General features: G+C 39.2%; 1 protein-coding gene across 1 annotated transcript in view; it reads right to left on the reverse strand.

Annotated features, from left to right (window-relative positions):
• Sugct (succinyl-CoA:glutarate-CoA transferase) overlaps positions 1-14,389 on the reverse strand; it is a 792,221-nt gene that overhangs the window by 664,783 nt on the left and 113,049 nt on the right. Inside the window, exon 8 of the mRNA XM_032884226.1 lies at positions 7,324-7,467. Coding sequence (XP_032740117.1) covers positions 7,324-7,467 — 144 coding nt within the window. The remainder of the gene's footprint in view (positions 1-7,323; positions 7,468-14,389) is intronic.

Raw genomic sequence — 14,389 nt, forward strand, 5'->3', positions numbered from 1 at the left:
GAATAGAAAGGATGTAAATATTGTATTCACATATGAAATTATAAAAGGTATTTTAAAATGTTGCATTAAAAAGTAGGACGATAAATGCCACATATTTTCTCTCAGCTATGATTTCTAGCTCCAAGTCTTCATGTGCGAGTACATAACATGGAAGAACTGTAGAAACCAGGAAGGTATAAATGGACCATGGGGGAGGAGTAGAAGGGAACAGCAGGATACAGGTAATATAAAAATCAAAACAGAAGAACTGGAATGGGGCTCCAACTGGAAGAGGGGGGTCAATACAGAAGGAAAAGAAGAGACGAAGGACAAATAACACTAAGATTGTTTGATAAAGCCTCAAGCAATCACATTATTTTATATTTACTTAAAATTTTATATGTAATGATTTTAAGTGTATGTGTATATAAGCATACACAGAGAGAATGAGAGAGAGAGAGAGAGAGAGAGAGAGAGAGAGAGAGAGAGAGAGAGAGAGAGAGATCCTTCCTGCAGTCAAACTCCCATAGCACCAGAAAGTACTAGCAAGCTGCCACGGGAGTGAAAAAATAGTGTTTTCCAACTATTAAACCTGTGAATCAAAAAATGACCAGCACAAAAAAATTACCATAAACGTGTATGTGGTAGTTTGAATAAAGGAAGAATCCATCATAAGTCATCAGTGGCTCTTTGGGGAGGATTGGAGGCTGCAGCATTGCTGGAGGAACACGTACTTTGAGGTTTCAAAAGACTCATGCCATTGTGAGTTAGCCCTCTCTGTTTCCTGCTTTGGTTGGAGATGGGAGGTTTTAGATACTACACCAGTCACCCATCACTTGCTGCCTCCCTTCCTATATCATGTCCTCTAACCTCTGACTCTGTTAACCTAAAATAAACTCCTCCTTCTATGAGTTGCCTTGTTCATGGTGTTCTATCACAGCAATAGAAAAGTGATTAAGACAATACAATAGGTGGCACTCATATTTTGGTGACAATAAACAGCTGTTCAAATTCATTTAAGACTCACTCAACAGAAAGAAAATCAAATCTGTTCTTAGAAACCTGGTCAAATTTCCTGGGGCTTAGTTGAATGCGTGGATCTTAGAAGAGAATCTACTCCCACCAGTCTGCTAGCCCATATAATTCTTAACTGTATCTAAACCTCACCCTTATAATACCATGCCTCATCAAAGAGGCGTCTCCTTACAGGGAAGGCATGAGGAACAGAAGACTGGTAGGTCACATTTCAATAGCGATCATGAAACAGATTTAAAAAGTGGGATTGACTATAAAACCTCAAGGTCTACCCATAGGACCTACTTCCTCTGATAAGATTCTACCTCCTCAAGGCTCCACAACCACCCCAAACAGTGTCACCAGCTTGGGGACCAAACACTCAAATGTGTAAATCTAAAAGGGACATTTTGTATTCAAACCACATTTCATCTTTGACCCCATACTATGCTAATGGCTAACTCAATAATGCAAAATGTATTCAATCGACTTCAAAAGTTACCATGGACATTAACAGTCCCAACACTGTTCAAAAGTCCAAATTGTCTTTTGAAACACAATCTCTAAACTGTGGGTTAAATTGCATAGGTAAACAAGATACATACTTGAATATACAATGGCATAGAGTAGACATTCCCACTGCAAAAGGGAGCAATAGAAACATCAGGAAAAAAATGGACCAAAGGAAGAACAAAACCCATCATGGTAAAAAAAATCCTGAAGCACCAAATCAGACATCTTGGAGTCCCAGTGGATTCTTCTGTTCTCCAGAGGGTTTGGCTGGCCTGGTACCTCCAGATCTGTTAAGCAAAGCAATTATAACCTCTCTCTTGCACAGGCTGGCTCTTTCTTTGGCAGATATCTGATAGCCTTGGCATCTCCAGAATTCTGCGCCCTCCATTACAACTGAGATTGATAAAATCTCAGCTCCATGAAATGGCCTTTCAGGGTCTCTTACAAAGGCTCTGACATTGCCACACATTGCCTGACCTCCACAGCTCCCTGTAACTTTGGAGTAAGACTTTATGATCCCTCAGTCATGAATCTTTCATGATAGAGTTAATCCCACCAGTCAAGTATAAGACTACGGGAGCTGGAGAGATGGCTCAGTGGTTAAGAGCACTGACTGACTTCCAGAGGTCCTAAGTTCAATTCCCAGCACCAACATAGTGGCTCACAACTGTCTGCAACTGTAGCTCCATAGGATCCAGTGCCCTCTTCTAGTGTGCAGATGTGCATGCAGACAAAGCACCAGTATGCATAAATAAATCTTTCTAAAAAACAAAAGAGAGTAAGACTACTACCACAATTTAATAATTTAAAACAAGTGTTTAATTAAATACTGGATAAGTAAATGGACTCTGGCCAGGTCCATCTCTGGAATCCCAGATAAAATGGCTGAGTCTTGCTTTGCAGGAGCTTAAGAATGTAAAATCGACAATTCACCACATTTCTAATCAGGTCCAATCACAAGCAAGCATACACTCTTAGTATTTCCTGCCCACTTATCTCCTGCCCACATGTGATTAAACATATCTAGTACAGTGGGTCGGACAAACAAAGGACAAATAGGAATTTATTCTTAAGTAAAAACAGAGCTCTTAACCTGTAAGGTATATATTTATCCTGTTTTGGCCTCACACTGGCAACCATTAGTACCACTGAGACCATGCTGCAAGTTCTTCTGCCAGCCTGATTTAGTGGGCTGTTTAGAAACACAGCTGTCATTCATTTCCTGGGCATGCCCTATGGGTGAGTTTGTAGTGTCACTCTCCTGGGAAATTGCTTCTAGCAAACAACCCATTTTATGCAATTCTCAGTCAAACTGCTTTCTCCTGTCAAAGCTCAGAATACCCAATATACAATTCACAGACCATATGAAGCTCAAGAAGAAGGAAGACCAAAGAGCATGGATACTTCAGTCCTTCTTAGAAGGGCGAACAAAATACTAAAGGGAAGAAATATGGGAACAAAGTGTGGAGCAGACTGAAGGAAAGGCCATCCAGAGAATGCCCTGACTGGGAGGTCCATCCCATATACAGATACCAAACCCAGACACTATCAAGGATGCCAAGAAGTGCTTGCTGATAAGAACCTGATATAGCTGTCTCCTGAGATGCTCTGACAGAGTCTGTCAAATATAGAGGTGGATGCTTACATCCAACAATTGGACTGAGCATGGGGTCCCCAATGGAGGAGTTAGAGGAAGGACTGAGGAGCTGAAGGTGTTTGCAACCCATAGGAAGAACAACAATATCAACCAACCAGACCCCCCAGAGCTTTCAGGGACTAAACCACCAACCAAAGAGTGCACATGGAGTGCCTGAAAGCTCAAGTCACATATGTAGCAGAGAATGGCCTTGTCAGGCACCAATGGAAGGAGAAGCCCTTGGTCCAGCCAAGGCTGGACCCCCGAGTATAGGGGAATGTCAGGTCAGGGAGGTGGGAAGGGGTGGGTGGTTGGAAGGGGGGCAACACCCTCATAGAAGAAGGGGAGGGAGGATGGGATATGGGATTAGCATTTGAAATGCAAATAAATAAAAATAGCCAAATAAAATTTTTTTCTCTTTACAAGTTAGGGCCTTTGATGGTTAGGATGTTATCTTCAGGCACCTTTCTTATGGAAGACACTGAGGTTACTCTTTAACAATTATGAATGCATTTTCCTCTGAATGTTCTGTTCCAGGTCCACAATTTTAAACTTGCTCACTCAACTTTCCTTGCTAAACTTCATATATTTCATCTTTTTGCTATCACTGTCAATCTGAATAAGAACACTGAGAAGTAACCATGTAATGAACCAAATGCCATGCTACCTTGAAATTTCTGCTACCAATGAAACTAGTCTATTACTCTTTAACTGAGCCTCACACAAGTTCGCACCCCATAGACAAAATACTGCCAAGTTTCTTCATTCAGATGTATTTACAGCAAGCCCAGTTCTAGCTCTCACTAGCCCAGGCCTCCACTGTTTGCACATCACTCATCATTCTGGTCTTGTGAATTCCCACCGGAAGGGCCCATTAAGCTCCTCTCACAGCATTCTCAGGATTTTCTACCCCAATGTTCATTTTCTTCCTCATATAAACCAGTTCTATAAAACTACATGATTAGGTTTATAAAAGCTTCAACCCTACTTGCCAGTATCAATTTTCTGAGTTGGTTGCTTTTCTCACTGCTATAACCAAATATCTGAAATGAAACTGTTTAGGAGATGTGTTTATTCTGAACTAACAGTTTCAGGATATCACTCCAGCAAAGGAGACATGTCACCAGGAGGAGAGGCACAGCAGAAGTAGTAGAGCAGGTCACATTGTGTTAACAGTAAGGAAACAGAGAAAGAACAGGAAATAGAGCCAAACTATAAATACACCAGGCCTGCCCCCAAAAGAGACACTTCCTCTGGCAAGTTTCCACTTCCCAGAGGCTTCATACCCTTCCCAAACAATGCTAGCAACTGGGAACTACATTTTCAAATATATGAAATTATATCCTCATTCTTTTTATGAGGATGTTCCTCATTGAAAGAACAATACCACTGATAGCTTAATATTTGATAAATACTGGACTGAGCACTGAAGATGCTGTGAAAAGCACAAAACAGACATTTTTGTTAGACTGTGGAAGCACACAGTCTCAATAATCAATATGGACACACACACACTCACAGAGAGAGAGAGAGAGAGAGAGAGAGACAGACAGACAGACAGACAGACAGAGAGGCAAAGAGAGAGAGAAACAGAGACAGAGAGAGACAGAGAGACAGAGAGAGAGACAGAGAGAGAGATGTGCACGCTCATGCACGGACACACACACACACACACACACACACACACACACACACAAATACATGCCACTGTTGCTCAGCTTAGGATGTTTACAGGATTCCTAATAGTGGGAGTAGGGGCGTCTATTAATCTTTTACTTGTTCTTTGGACCCTTTTCCTCCCAAGGGATTGCCTCATCCAGCCTTGATCTGAGGGTTTGTGCCTAATCTTATTGCATCTTGTTATGTAGTCTTTGGTTGATAACACTAAGAAACCTATTCTTTTCTGAAAGGAAATAGATCTGGTGGAGAAGGGGAAGTGGTAGGGGATGGCTGACAGGAGTAGAAGGTGGGGAGGATGTAATTATGATAGGACAGAAGAATAAACAAGAAGAAATGAAGGAAGAGAGAGAGAGAGAGACAGAGAGAGAGAGAGAGGGAAGGAGAAAGAAAGAAAGAGAGAGAGAAGGAAGGAGAAAGAAAGAAAGAGAGAGAGAAGGAAGGAGAAAGAAAGAGAGAGAGAAGGAAGAAGGAAGGAAGGAAGGAAGGAAAGAGAAGGAAGAAAGAAAGAAAGAAAGAAAGAAAGAAAGAAAGAAAGAAAGAGAGAGAGAAAGAAGGAGAAAAAGAAAGACAGAAAGACAGAGAGACAGACAGACATCTGTGTGTATGTGTCCATGAGTTTACCCATTTGTAAGCAGTCTTGCGTGTGAGAACATATTCTACATGGGGAATCACCAATACAGTGCTAGAAGACTTTTTTAACTTCTACTATGTTATAATAAATGACTGTTTTGAAAATTAATATATTCATAATAATTGAAGTATAAAGTAAGTATAAAGTAAAGAGTTTGTATAGACAAAACTCTGTACATAATTTAAGAGGCTTGGTGAAAAATGAAAAAAATCCGTTCAGAAATGTTAAGCATTTCAAGACAAAAAGAGTAGGACCTACAAAGCCCAGAAACCTATAGGATTACATATCTCACACACGTATGAAACTTTCAGGTCTTGCACATTTATTGGATATGTAAGTTGTATTTGGTTACTTAACTTCCCTCAAGTTCGTTACAGCTATTAACACAGAAAAAGAAAAGACTCTTAGTTCCTTCCCATAACTATCATCTGTGGATTTCTGTAGAGAAGCAAGATAACTCATCTGAAGAGAGTTCTTTCATCCTTTTATAAAAACCAATAAAATTCTAACAGTGATTCAAAGTTGCTGTTAAAATCTCATACACAGTATTTCAACATCGACCATACTGACTTTTTTATTTCTATACACCTCCTTAATCTTGCCTAAGAGGAAAAAATCTCCAATATAGTGTTCCAAGTTTACTATTTTCCCATGTATGCCACTTAAATCTGAAATTCCCAACTGAGATCTCTATGTCTAGAAAGTAATTTTCCCACAGTAAAATGTCTCCTTGCACAAATTAGATATTTTCTTTTTCCTATCCCTGAAAAATTATCTATTCAGAATCAGCTTCCACATATGGTACAGCATCTGGGTCCGATCCAGTAAAGGAGGCAAAATATCCTGATAGAAGTGAATTAACCCTTCCCTTCCACCAGTCTTGTGCCTACTACACGGTAACTGTAGCTGTCTAAATGGGGAGGTTAGTCTAGAGTCTCTGGACAGAGTTTCAGGAGTTAACATAAGTGAAGATTAAAAAAAAAATCTTCATTTTCATCAACATCTGACCTAAATAATTATGAACACAGGCAATGAAACCACCAGAGTATAAGCAATATCTATGACTTGATCACTGATAATGTTATACATCCTTTCATATCATATTATCTCCTGCATACTTCTTGAAATATGATTTCTTTTCAACATTACATCAGATTGTTAATGGTGTTGCAATCACTATTATGTCACCAGAGGCTAAAGCAGAGAGATGTCAAGTTCAAAGTCTCCCTGGGCTATAATTTGAGTTCAAGGTCAGTCAACTTAATAAGACAGTCTTAAAACGAAGAGTAAAAAGAGGGCTGGGAATACAGCATAGGAGCAGACCACTTACCTAGCATACTTCGATTTCCATAAATTTTCATAAGTTAGTAAAGACCATATATTATAATACAAAAATGATTTTTAAATTGAGATAAATATATTTCCATATAACTTACTTTTTGTAATTCAATTGCCTCATCTTATAAAGTTAAAAATACAATCCCCAGATAAGGTCTATATATTCACCAGACTTACAAGAGAGTCCATGGCACATAAAATGTAAAGAAATGGCACCAATTGAAGTTACAGAGCTCATATATCAGTGAAACAGAGGAACCCTACTGTGTTATCAACAGGAGTATAGAAAACATTCTAGTACAATGAGACCCTGGGATTCTAATTAAACAACAGTGTTTAAAATGTAATAAAAATCATCATTATTTTCATATTATAATATGAAAGAAAATACTTTCAAAACAAAGCAGTACATAGGGGGTGTTCACTTTTTTAAACTTTAATGGGTTTTACACATGTGACCACTGGATTCTATCAAAAAAGGTATAACCCAAAGACATTGTTATATCAACTAAAATGTTACATGTATTGATACCTGGGATGACAGTAGATTACAATCGATAAACAATCCTTTTCCAGTTCTGTAACGTTGTATGAGGCCAGCCATAATCGCTCCATAGGCAAAAAGGCCAGTGGCAAGATCAGTCATGGCCACTCCTGGGCGAACAGGATCTCCATCCTGATTTGAGGATCGAATGGGAAAAACAGAAATTGAATATTGATTGATCTTATATTTGTCAGACATTCTACACCTAAATAAAAGAATTATATTTAGAGTATGCATATCTACACATGAGCACAATAGGGTTAGGGTTAGGGTTAGGGTTAGGGTTAGGGTTAGGGTTAGGGTTAGGGTTAGGGTTAGGATTAATGCAACAAATTAGTATTGAGAATGTCAGCTGTGTAAATTTACTGCTGTATTTCTCAAGAGGCAAACAAGCCAAACTAAACCAAGTCACACAAAACAAAAACAAAAACAACAACAAAAAATGTTGCAAATACATTTGAAGTTCCTCTTTAATGTATTTTACTTAAATAAAAAATAATGAATTTCTGGTTTTGAACTTAAATATGTTAATCTTTCCAGGAAAGAGTTAAAACAGTTTTTTCTCCTGTTGGATGAACTGCTATTTTAGAAAAGAAACAGCAGAAGGAGGAGGAGGAAGAGGAGGGAAAAAACCTGGTTTAATTTTCTTATAATCATGCTAATAGCTGGCAAATACCCTAATGGCATATGCTTTTTAAAAAGACACTTAGTGACACATATGTGTGAAAATATCATAATGAAACCCATGCTTTAAATATTAACTTGAAAAATTAATTTTAAAATTTGATTTTAAAAGAGATTAAGCAAGCCACTTAATGCTTACATGTATTTCTGCAGAAACTTATAAATAGTAATACCACATGAGAAACCTTAGTGACAACCTAAGACTTATGATTCCCAAAAGTGGATACAAAATATTTTAATGTTAAGAAAATACAATTTAATCATTAAAATTTTACCGTAACTTGTAATAAGAGTTTAAACAAACTTCAAAAGGTTGTTCCTATGCTACATTGGACATGCCCTTTTCAGGAATGGAGGCCCAACTTAAGCAGTCAACAATTCCATTGACCCTTGACAACATCCCTACCCAGGAAGCCTATATTAACCACTCCCAACTCAACTCTAACCACTCTGACCAACACTCATCCCTACAGGGCACATCTGCTCCCTTCTCTAGAAAGAATGTGCTACCAACTACACATTCTCTCCACCTAAGAATTGCCCCCTCTTCAGAGAAGGGGGCTAGACCCAAACCAGCAACAACACCCATTACCTGAGGAAAGTCCAAAGCACTTCCACCACGGTCTAGATGATTAAATGTAAAAATTCTCTAACTCTGCAGAAGGTTTGCTGCTGAACCTAAAATATTCATTTACCTCGAGCAGAACCAGGACTATTTCTGATATTCCATTTTAACATTTAAACTTAATTGCCTTAAGACTGAACCCTAAACAAGCCCCACATAATAGACTGTGGAAATAGAGTTTAAAGCACTTGTTCAACACTACATAGGTGACCTGAACCCAGTCCCACAACAACCAGAGGAAGCCTGACTCCCAGGTGCTCTAACACTCCCAGGATCAGAGGTGAGGAGGCCACAACTTCTGACCCAGCACCGGGAGTAACTGGGACCCCCAAGATGCAGGGAAACAGGAACCCCCGCCCAGCCAGTGGCACAGGTTCCCTGCCAGTCTGAACCAGAACCATGAACAGACCTTGGGTGTTGCCCCTCACTGACTCCTACAACACCAAGAGGGAGCCCAACTCCGACTCCCAGATGCTCTAAAATACCCAGGATCAAAGGTGAGAGCACAACATCAGCCCCAACATGGTCACCCAGGACCCAGGGATGCAGGAATCCCGACTTTGCCAGGGGAACCAGTTCCTTCCAGTCTGAACCACTATCCTGAGTAGACCTTGGACACTGGTTCCACACCAAGTACTACAACACCCAGAGGAAGGCTGACACACAGATGCTCTATATGCCCAGGATCAGAGGTGCTCTGAAATGCCCAGGATCACAGGATCACAGGATCACAGGATCACAGGGGAAGCTCCACTCCCAGGAGACAAAAATCTCAGGATCACAGAATCATACAATCATAGAGCTAGCTGGACTCTGAGAAGTTCTGACACAACCAGGATCATAGGAGGAATAAGGCTACAGTCAGAGACAGCAAAAGCAGGTAACACTAGAGACAAGCAGATGGCAAGTGGCAAGCTCAAGAACATAAGCAACAAAACCAAGGCTTCATGGCATCAACAGAACCCAGTTCTCCAACTACAGCAAGTCCTGGATATCCCATAATACCAGAAAAGCAAAATTTGGATTTAAAATCACATCTCATGATGACGGTAGGGGACTTTAGGAAGGACATAAATAGCTCCCTTAAAGAAATACAGGACACCCTTAAAGCCCTTAAAGAAGAAACATTCTTTCTTTCCTAAAAGAATTATAGGAAAATACAACCAAACAGGTGAAGGAATTGAACAAAACTGTCCAGGATCTAAAAATGGAAATAGAAACAATGAAGAAATCACAAAGAAAGACAACTCAGAGATAGAAAACATAAAAAAGAGATGAGGAGTGATAGATGCAAACATCACCAACAGAATACAAGAGATAGAAGAGAGAATCTCAGGGGCAAAAGATACCATAGGAAACATTACAAAAAAGTCAAAGAAAATGAAAATACAAAAAACTCCTAACCCAAAACATCCAGGAAATCCAGGAGAGGATGTGAAAACCAAACCTAAAGATAACAGGTATAGAAGAAAGCAAAGATTCCCAACTTAAAGGGCCAGTAAAGGTCTTCAAAAAATTATAAAAGAAAATTTTCCAAACTTAATAAAAGAAATGCCAATGAACATACAATAAGCCTACAGAACTCCAACTAGATTGGAACAGAAAAGAAACTCCTTCTGTCACATAACCAACACAGATTACCAAATGAACAAAACAAAGAAAGAATATTAAAAGCAGTAAAAGGAAAAGTAACACATAAAGGCAGACCTATCAGAATTACACCAGACTTCTCACCAGAAACTACAAAAGTCGTCAGAACCTGGGCAGATGTCATACAAACCCTAAGAGAACAGAAATGCAAAGCCAGGCTACCATACACAGGAACACTCTCAATTACCATAGATGGAGAAACCAAGATATTCCATGACAAAACCAAATTTACACAATATCTTCACACAAATCCAGCCCTACAAAGGATAATAGACAGAAAACTCCAACACAAGGAAGGAAACTATATCCTAGAAAAAGCAAGAAAGTAATATTCTTACAACAAGTCCAAAAGAAGATACCCACATAAAAGTAATTCCACCTTTAACAACATAAATAACAGAAAGAAACAGTCACTGTTTCTTAATATCTCTGAATACCAATGGACTCAGTTCCCCAATAAAAATACATAGACTAAATGATTGAATATGCAAACAGGACCAGGTATTTTGCTGCATACAGGAAACCCCTCAGTGACAAAGACATACACTTCCTCAGAGTAAAAGTCTGGAAAACAATTTTGGAAAGCAAAGGGTCCCAAGAAAAAAGTTGGAGTAGTCATTCTAATATCAAATAAAATTGACTTTCAACCAAAAGTTATTAAAAAAAAAAAAGACAAGGAAGGACACTTTACACACATCAAAAACAATCTATTGAGATGGACTTTTAATTCTGAACATCTATGCTATAAATGCAAGGGCATCTACATTCGTAAAAGAAACTTTACTAAAGCTCAAAACACACATTGCACCTCACACAATAATAGGGGTATATTTCAACACCCCATTCTCATCAATGGACAGATCATGGAAACAGAAACTAAACAAAGACACAGTGAAACTAACAGAAGAATGAACCAAATGAATTTAACGGATATCTATAGAACATTTTACCCTAAAAGAAATGAATATACCTTCTTCTCAGCACCTCATGCTACCATATCCAAAATTGGCCATATAATTGGTCACAAAATGGCCTCAACAAATACAAGAAGATAGAAAGAATTCTTTGCATCCTAGATAACCATGGACAAAGGCTGGCCTTCCATAACAACAAAAACAACAGGAACTCCACATACACATGGAAGGTGAACAATGCTCTACTCAATGATAGCTTAGTGAAGGAAGAAATGAAGAAAGAAAGTATGACTTTTTAGAATTTAATGAAAATGAAGGCACAACATACCCAATTTATGAAACACAATGAAAGTAATGCTAAGAGGAAATCTCATTGCTCTGAGTGCCTCCAAAAAGAAACTAGAAAGAACATATGCTAGCATCTTGACAGCACACCTGAAAGCTCTAGAACAAAAAGAAGGTAACACGGCCTGAGACACCGACGGAACCTGAAGGAACAGACCGGATAAACAGTTCTCTGCACCCAAATCCCGTGGGAGGGAGAGCTAAACCTTCAGAGAGGCAGACACGCCTAGGAAACCAGAAGAGACTGCACTCTGCACACATTACTGATTCCAGAGGAAAACACCAAACGCCATCTGGAACCCTGGTGCACTGAAGCTCCCGGAAACGGCGGCACAGATCTTCCTGGTTGCTGCCACCACGGACAGCCCGTGGGCAGCACCCCGCGAGCAAACTTGAGCCTCGGAACCACAGGTAAGACCAACTTTTCTGCTGCAAGTGACCTGCCTGGTGAACTCAAGACACAGGCCCACAGGAACAGCTGAAGACCTGTAGAGAGGAAAAACTACATACCCGAAAGCAGAACACTCTGTCCCCATAACAGGCTGAAAGAAAACAAGAAAACAGGTCTACAGCACTCCTGACACACAGGCTTATAGGACAGTCTAGCCACTGTCAGAAATAGCAGAACAAAGTAACACTAGAGATAATCTGATGGCGAGAGGCAAGCCCAGGAACCCAAGCAACAGAAACCAAGACTACATGGCACCATCGGAGCCCAATTCTCCCATCAAAACAAACATGGAATATCCAAACACACAAGAAAAGCAAGATCTAGTTTCAAAATCATATTTGATCATGATGCTGGAGGACTTCAAGAAAGACGTGAAGAACTCCCTTAGAGAACAAGTAGAAGCCTACAGAGAGGAATCACAAAAATCCCTGAAAGAATTCCAGGAAAACATAAATAAACAAGTAGAAGCCCATAGAGAGGAGACACAAAAATTCCTGAAAGAATTCCAGGAAAACACAATCAAACAGTTGAAGGAATTAAAATGGAAATAGAAGCAATCAAGAAAGAACACATGGAAACAACCCTGATATAGAAAACCAAAAGAAGAGACAAGGAGCTGTAGATACAAGCTTCACCAACAGAATACAAGAGATGGAAGAGAGAATCTCAGGAGCAGAAGATTCCATAGAAATCATTGACTCAACTGTCAAAGATAATGTAAAGCAGAAAAAGCTACTGGTCCAAAACATACAGGAAATCCAGGACTCAATGAGAAGATCAAACCTAAGGATAATAGGTATAGAAGAGAGTGAAGACTCCCAGCTCAAAGGACCAGTAAATATCTTCAACAAAATCATAGAAGAAAACGTCCCTAACCTAAAAAAAGAGATACCCATAGGCATACAAGAAGCCTACAGAACTCCAAATAGATTGGACCAGAAAAGAAACACCTCCCATCACATAATAGTCAAAACACCAAACGCACAAAATAAAGAAAGAATATTAAAAGCAGTAAGGGAAAAAGGTCAAGTAACATATAAAGGCAGACCTATCAGAATCACACCAGACTTTTCGCCAGAAACTATGAAGGCCAGAAGATCCTGGACTGATGTCATACAGACCCTAAGAGAACACAAATGCCAGCCCAGGTTACTGTATCCTGCAAAACTCTCAATTAATATAGATGGAGAAACCAAGATATTCCATGACAAAACCAAATTTACACAATATCTTTCTACAAATCCAGCACTACAAAGGATAATAAATGGTAAAGCCCAACATAAGGAGGCAAGTATACCCTAGAAGAAGCAAGAAACTAATCATCTTGGCAACAAAACAAAGAGAAGAAAAGCACACAAAAATAACCTCACATCCAAATATGAATATAACAGGAAGCAATAATCACTATTCCTTAATATCTCTCAACATCAATGGTCTCAACTCCCAATAAAAAAGACATAGATTAACAAACTGGATATGAACGAGGACCCTGCATTCTGCTGCCTACAGGAAACACAGAGACAAAGACAGACACTACCCTCAGAGTGAAAGGCTGGAAAACAACTTTCAAGCAAATGGTCGGAAAAGCAAGCTGAGTAGCCATTCTAATATCAAATAAAATCAATTTTCAACTAAAAGTCATCAAAAAGATAAGGAAGGACACTTCATATTCATCAAAGGAAAAATCCACCAAGATGAACTCTCAATCCTAAATATCTATGCCCCAAATACAAGGGCACCTACATATGTAAAAGAAACCTTACTAAAGCTCAAAACACACATTGCACCTCACACAATAATAGTAGGAGATTTCAACACCCCACTCTCATCAATGGACAGATCATGGAAGCAGAAATTAAACAGAGACGTAGACAGACTAAGAGAAGTCATGAGCCAATTGGGCTTAACAGATATTTATAGAACATTCAATCCTAAAGCAAAAGGATATACCTTCTTCTCAGCTCCTCATGGTACTTTCTCCAAAATTGACCATATAATTGGTCAAAAAACGGGCCTCAACAGGTACAGAAAGATAGAAATAATCCCATGCGTGCTATCGGACCACCACGGCCTAAAACTGGTCTTCAATAAAAATAAGGGAAGAATGCCCACATATACGTGGAAATTGAACAATGCTCTACTCAATGATAACCTGTCAAGGAAGAAATAAAGAAAGAAATTAAAACTTTTTAGAATTTAATGAAAATGAAGGTACAAACATACCCAAAACTTATGGGACACAAATGAAAGCTAAAAGCTAAGAGGAAAAACTCATAGCGCTTGAGTGCCTGCAGAAAGAAACAGGAAAGAGCATATGTCAGCAGCTTGACAGCACACCTAAAAAGCTCTAGAACAAAAAAAGAAGCAAATACACCCAGGAGGAGT

The sequence above is a fragment of the Rattus rattus genome, chromosome 14 (assembly GCF_011064425.1).
Source record: "Rattus rattus isolate New Zealand chromosome 14, Rrattus_CSIRO_v1, whole genome shotgun sequence".
Lineage (NCBI taxonomy): Eukaryota > Metazoa > Chordata > Mammalia > Rodentia > Muridae > Rattus > Rattus rattus.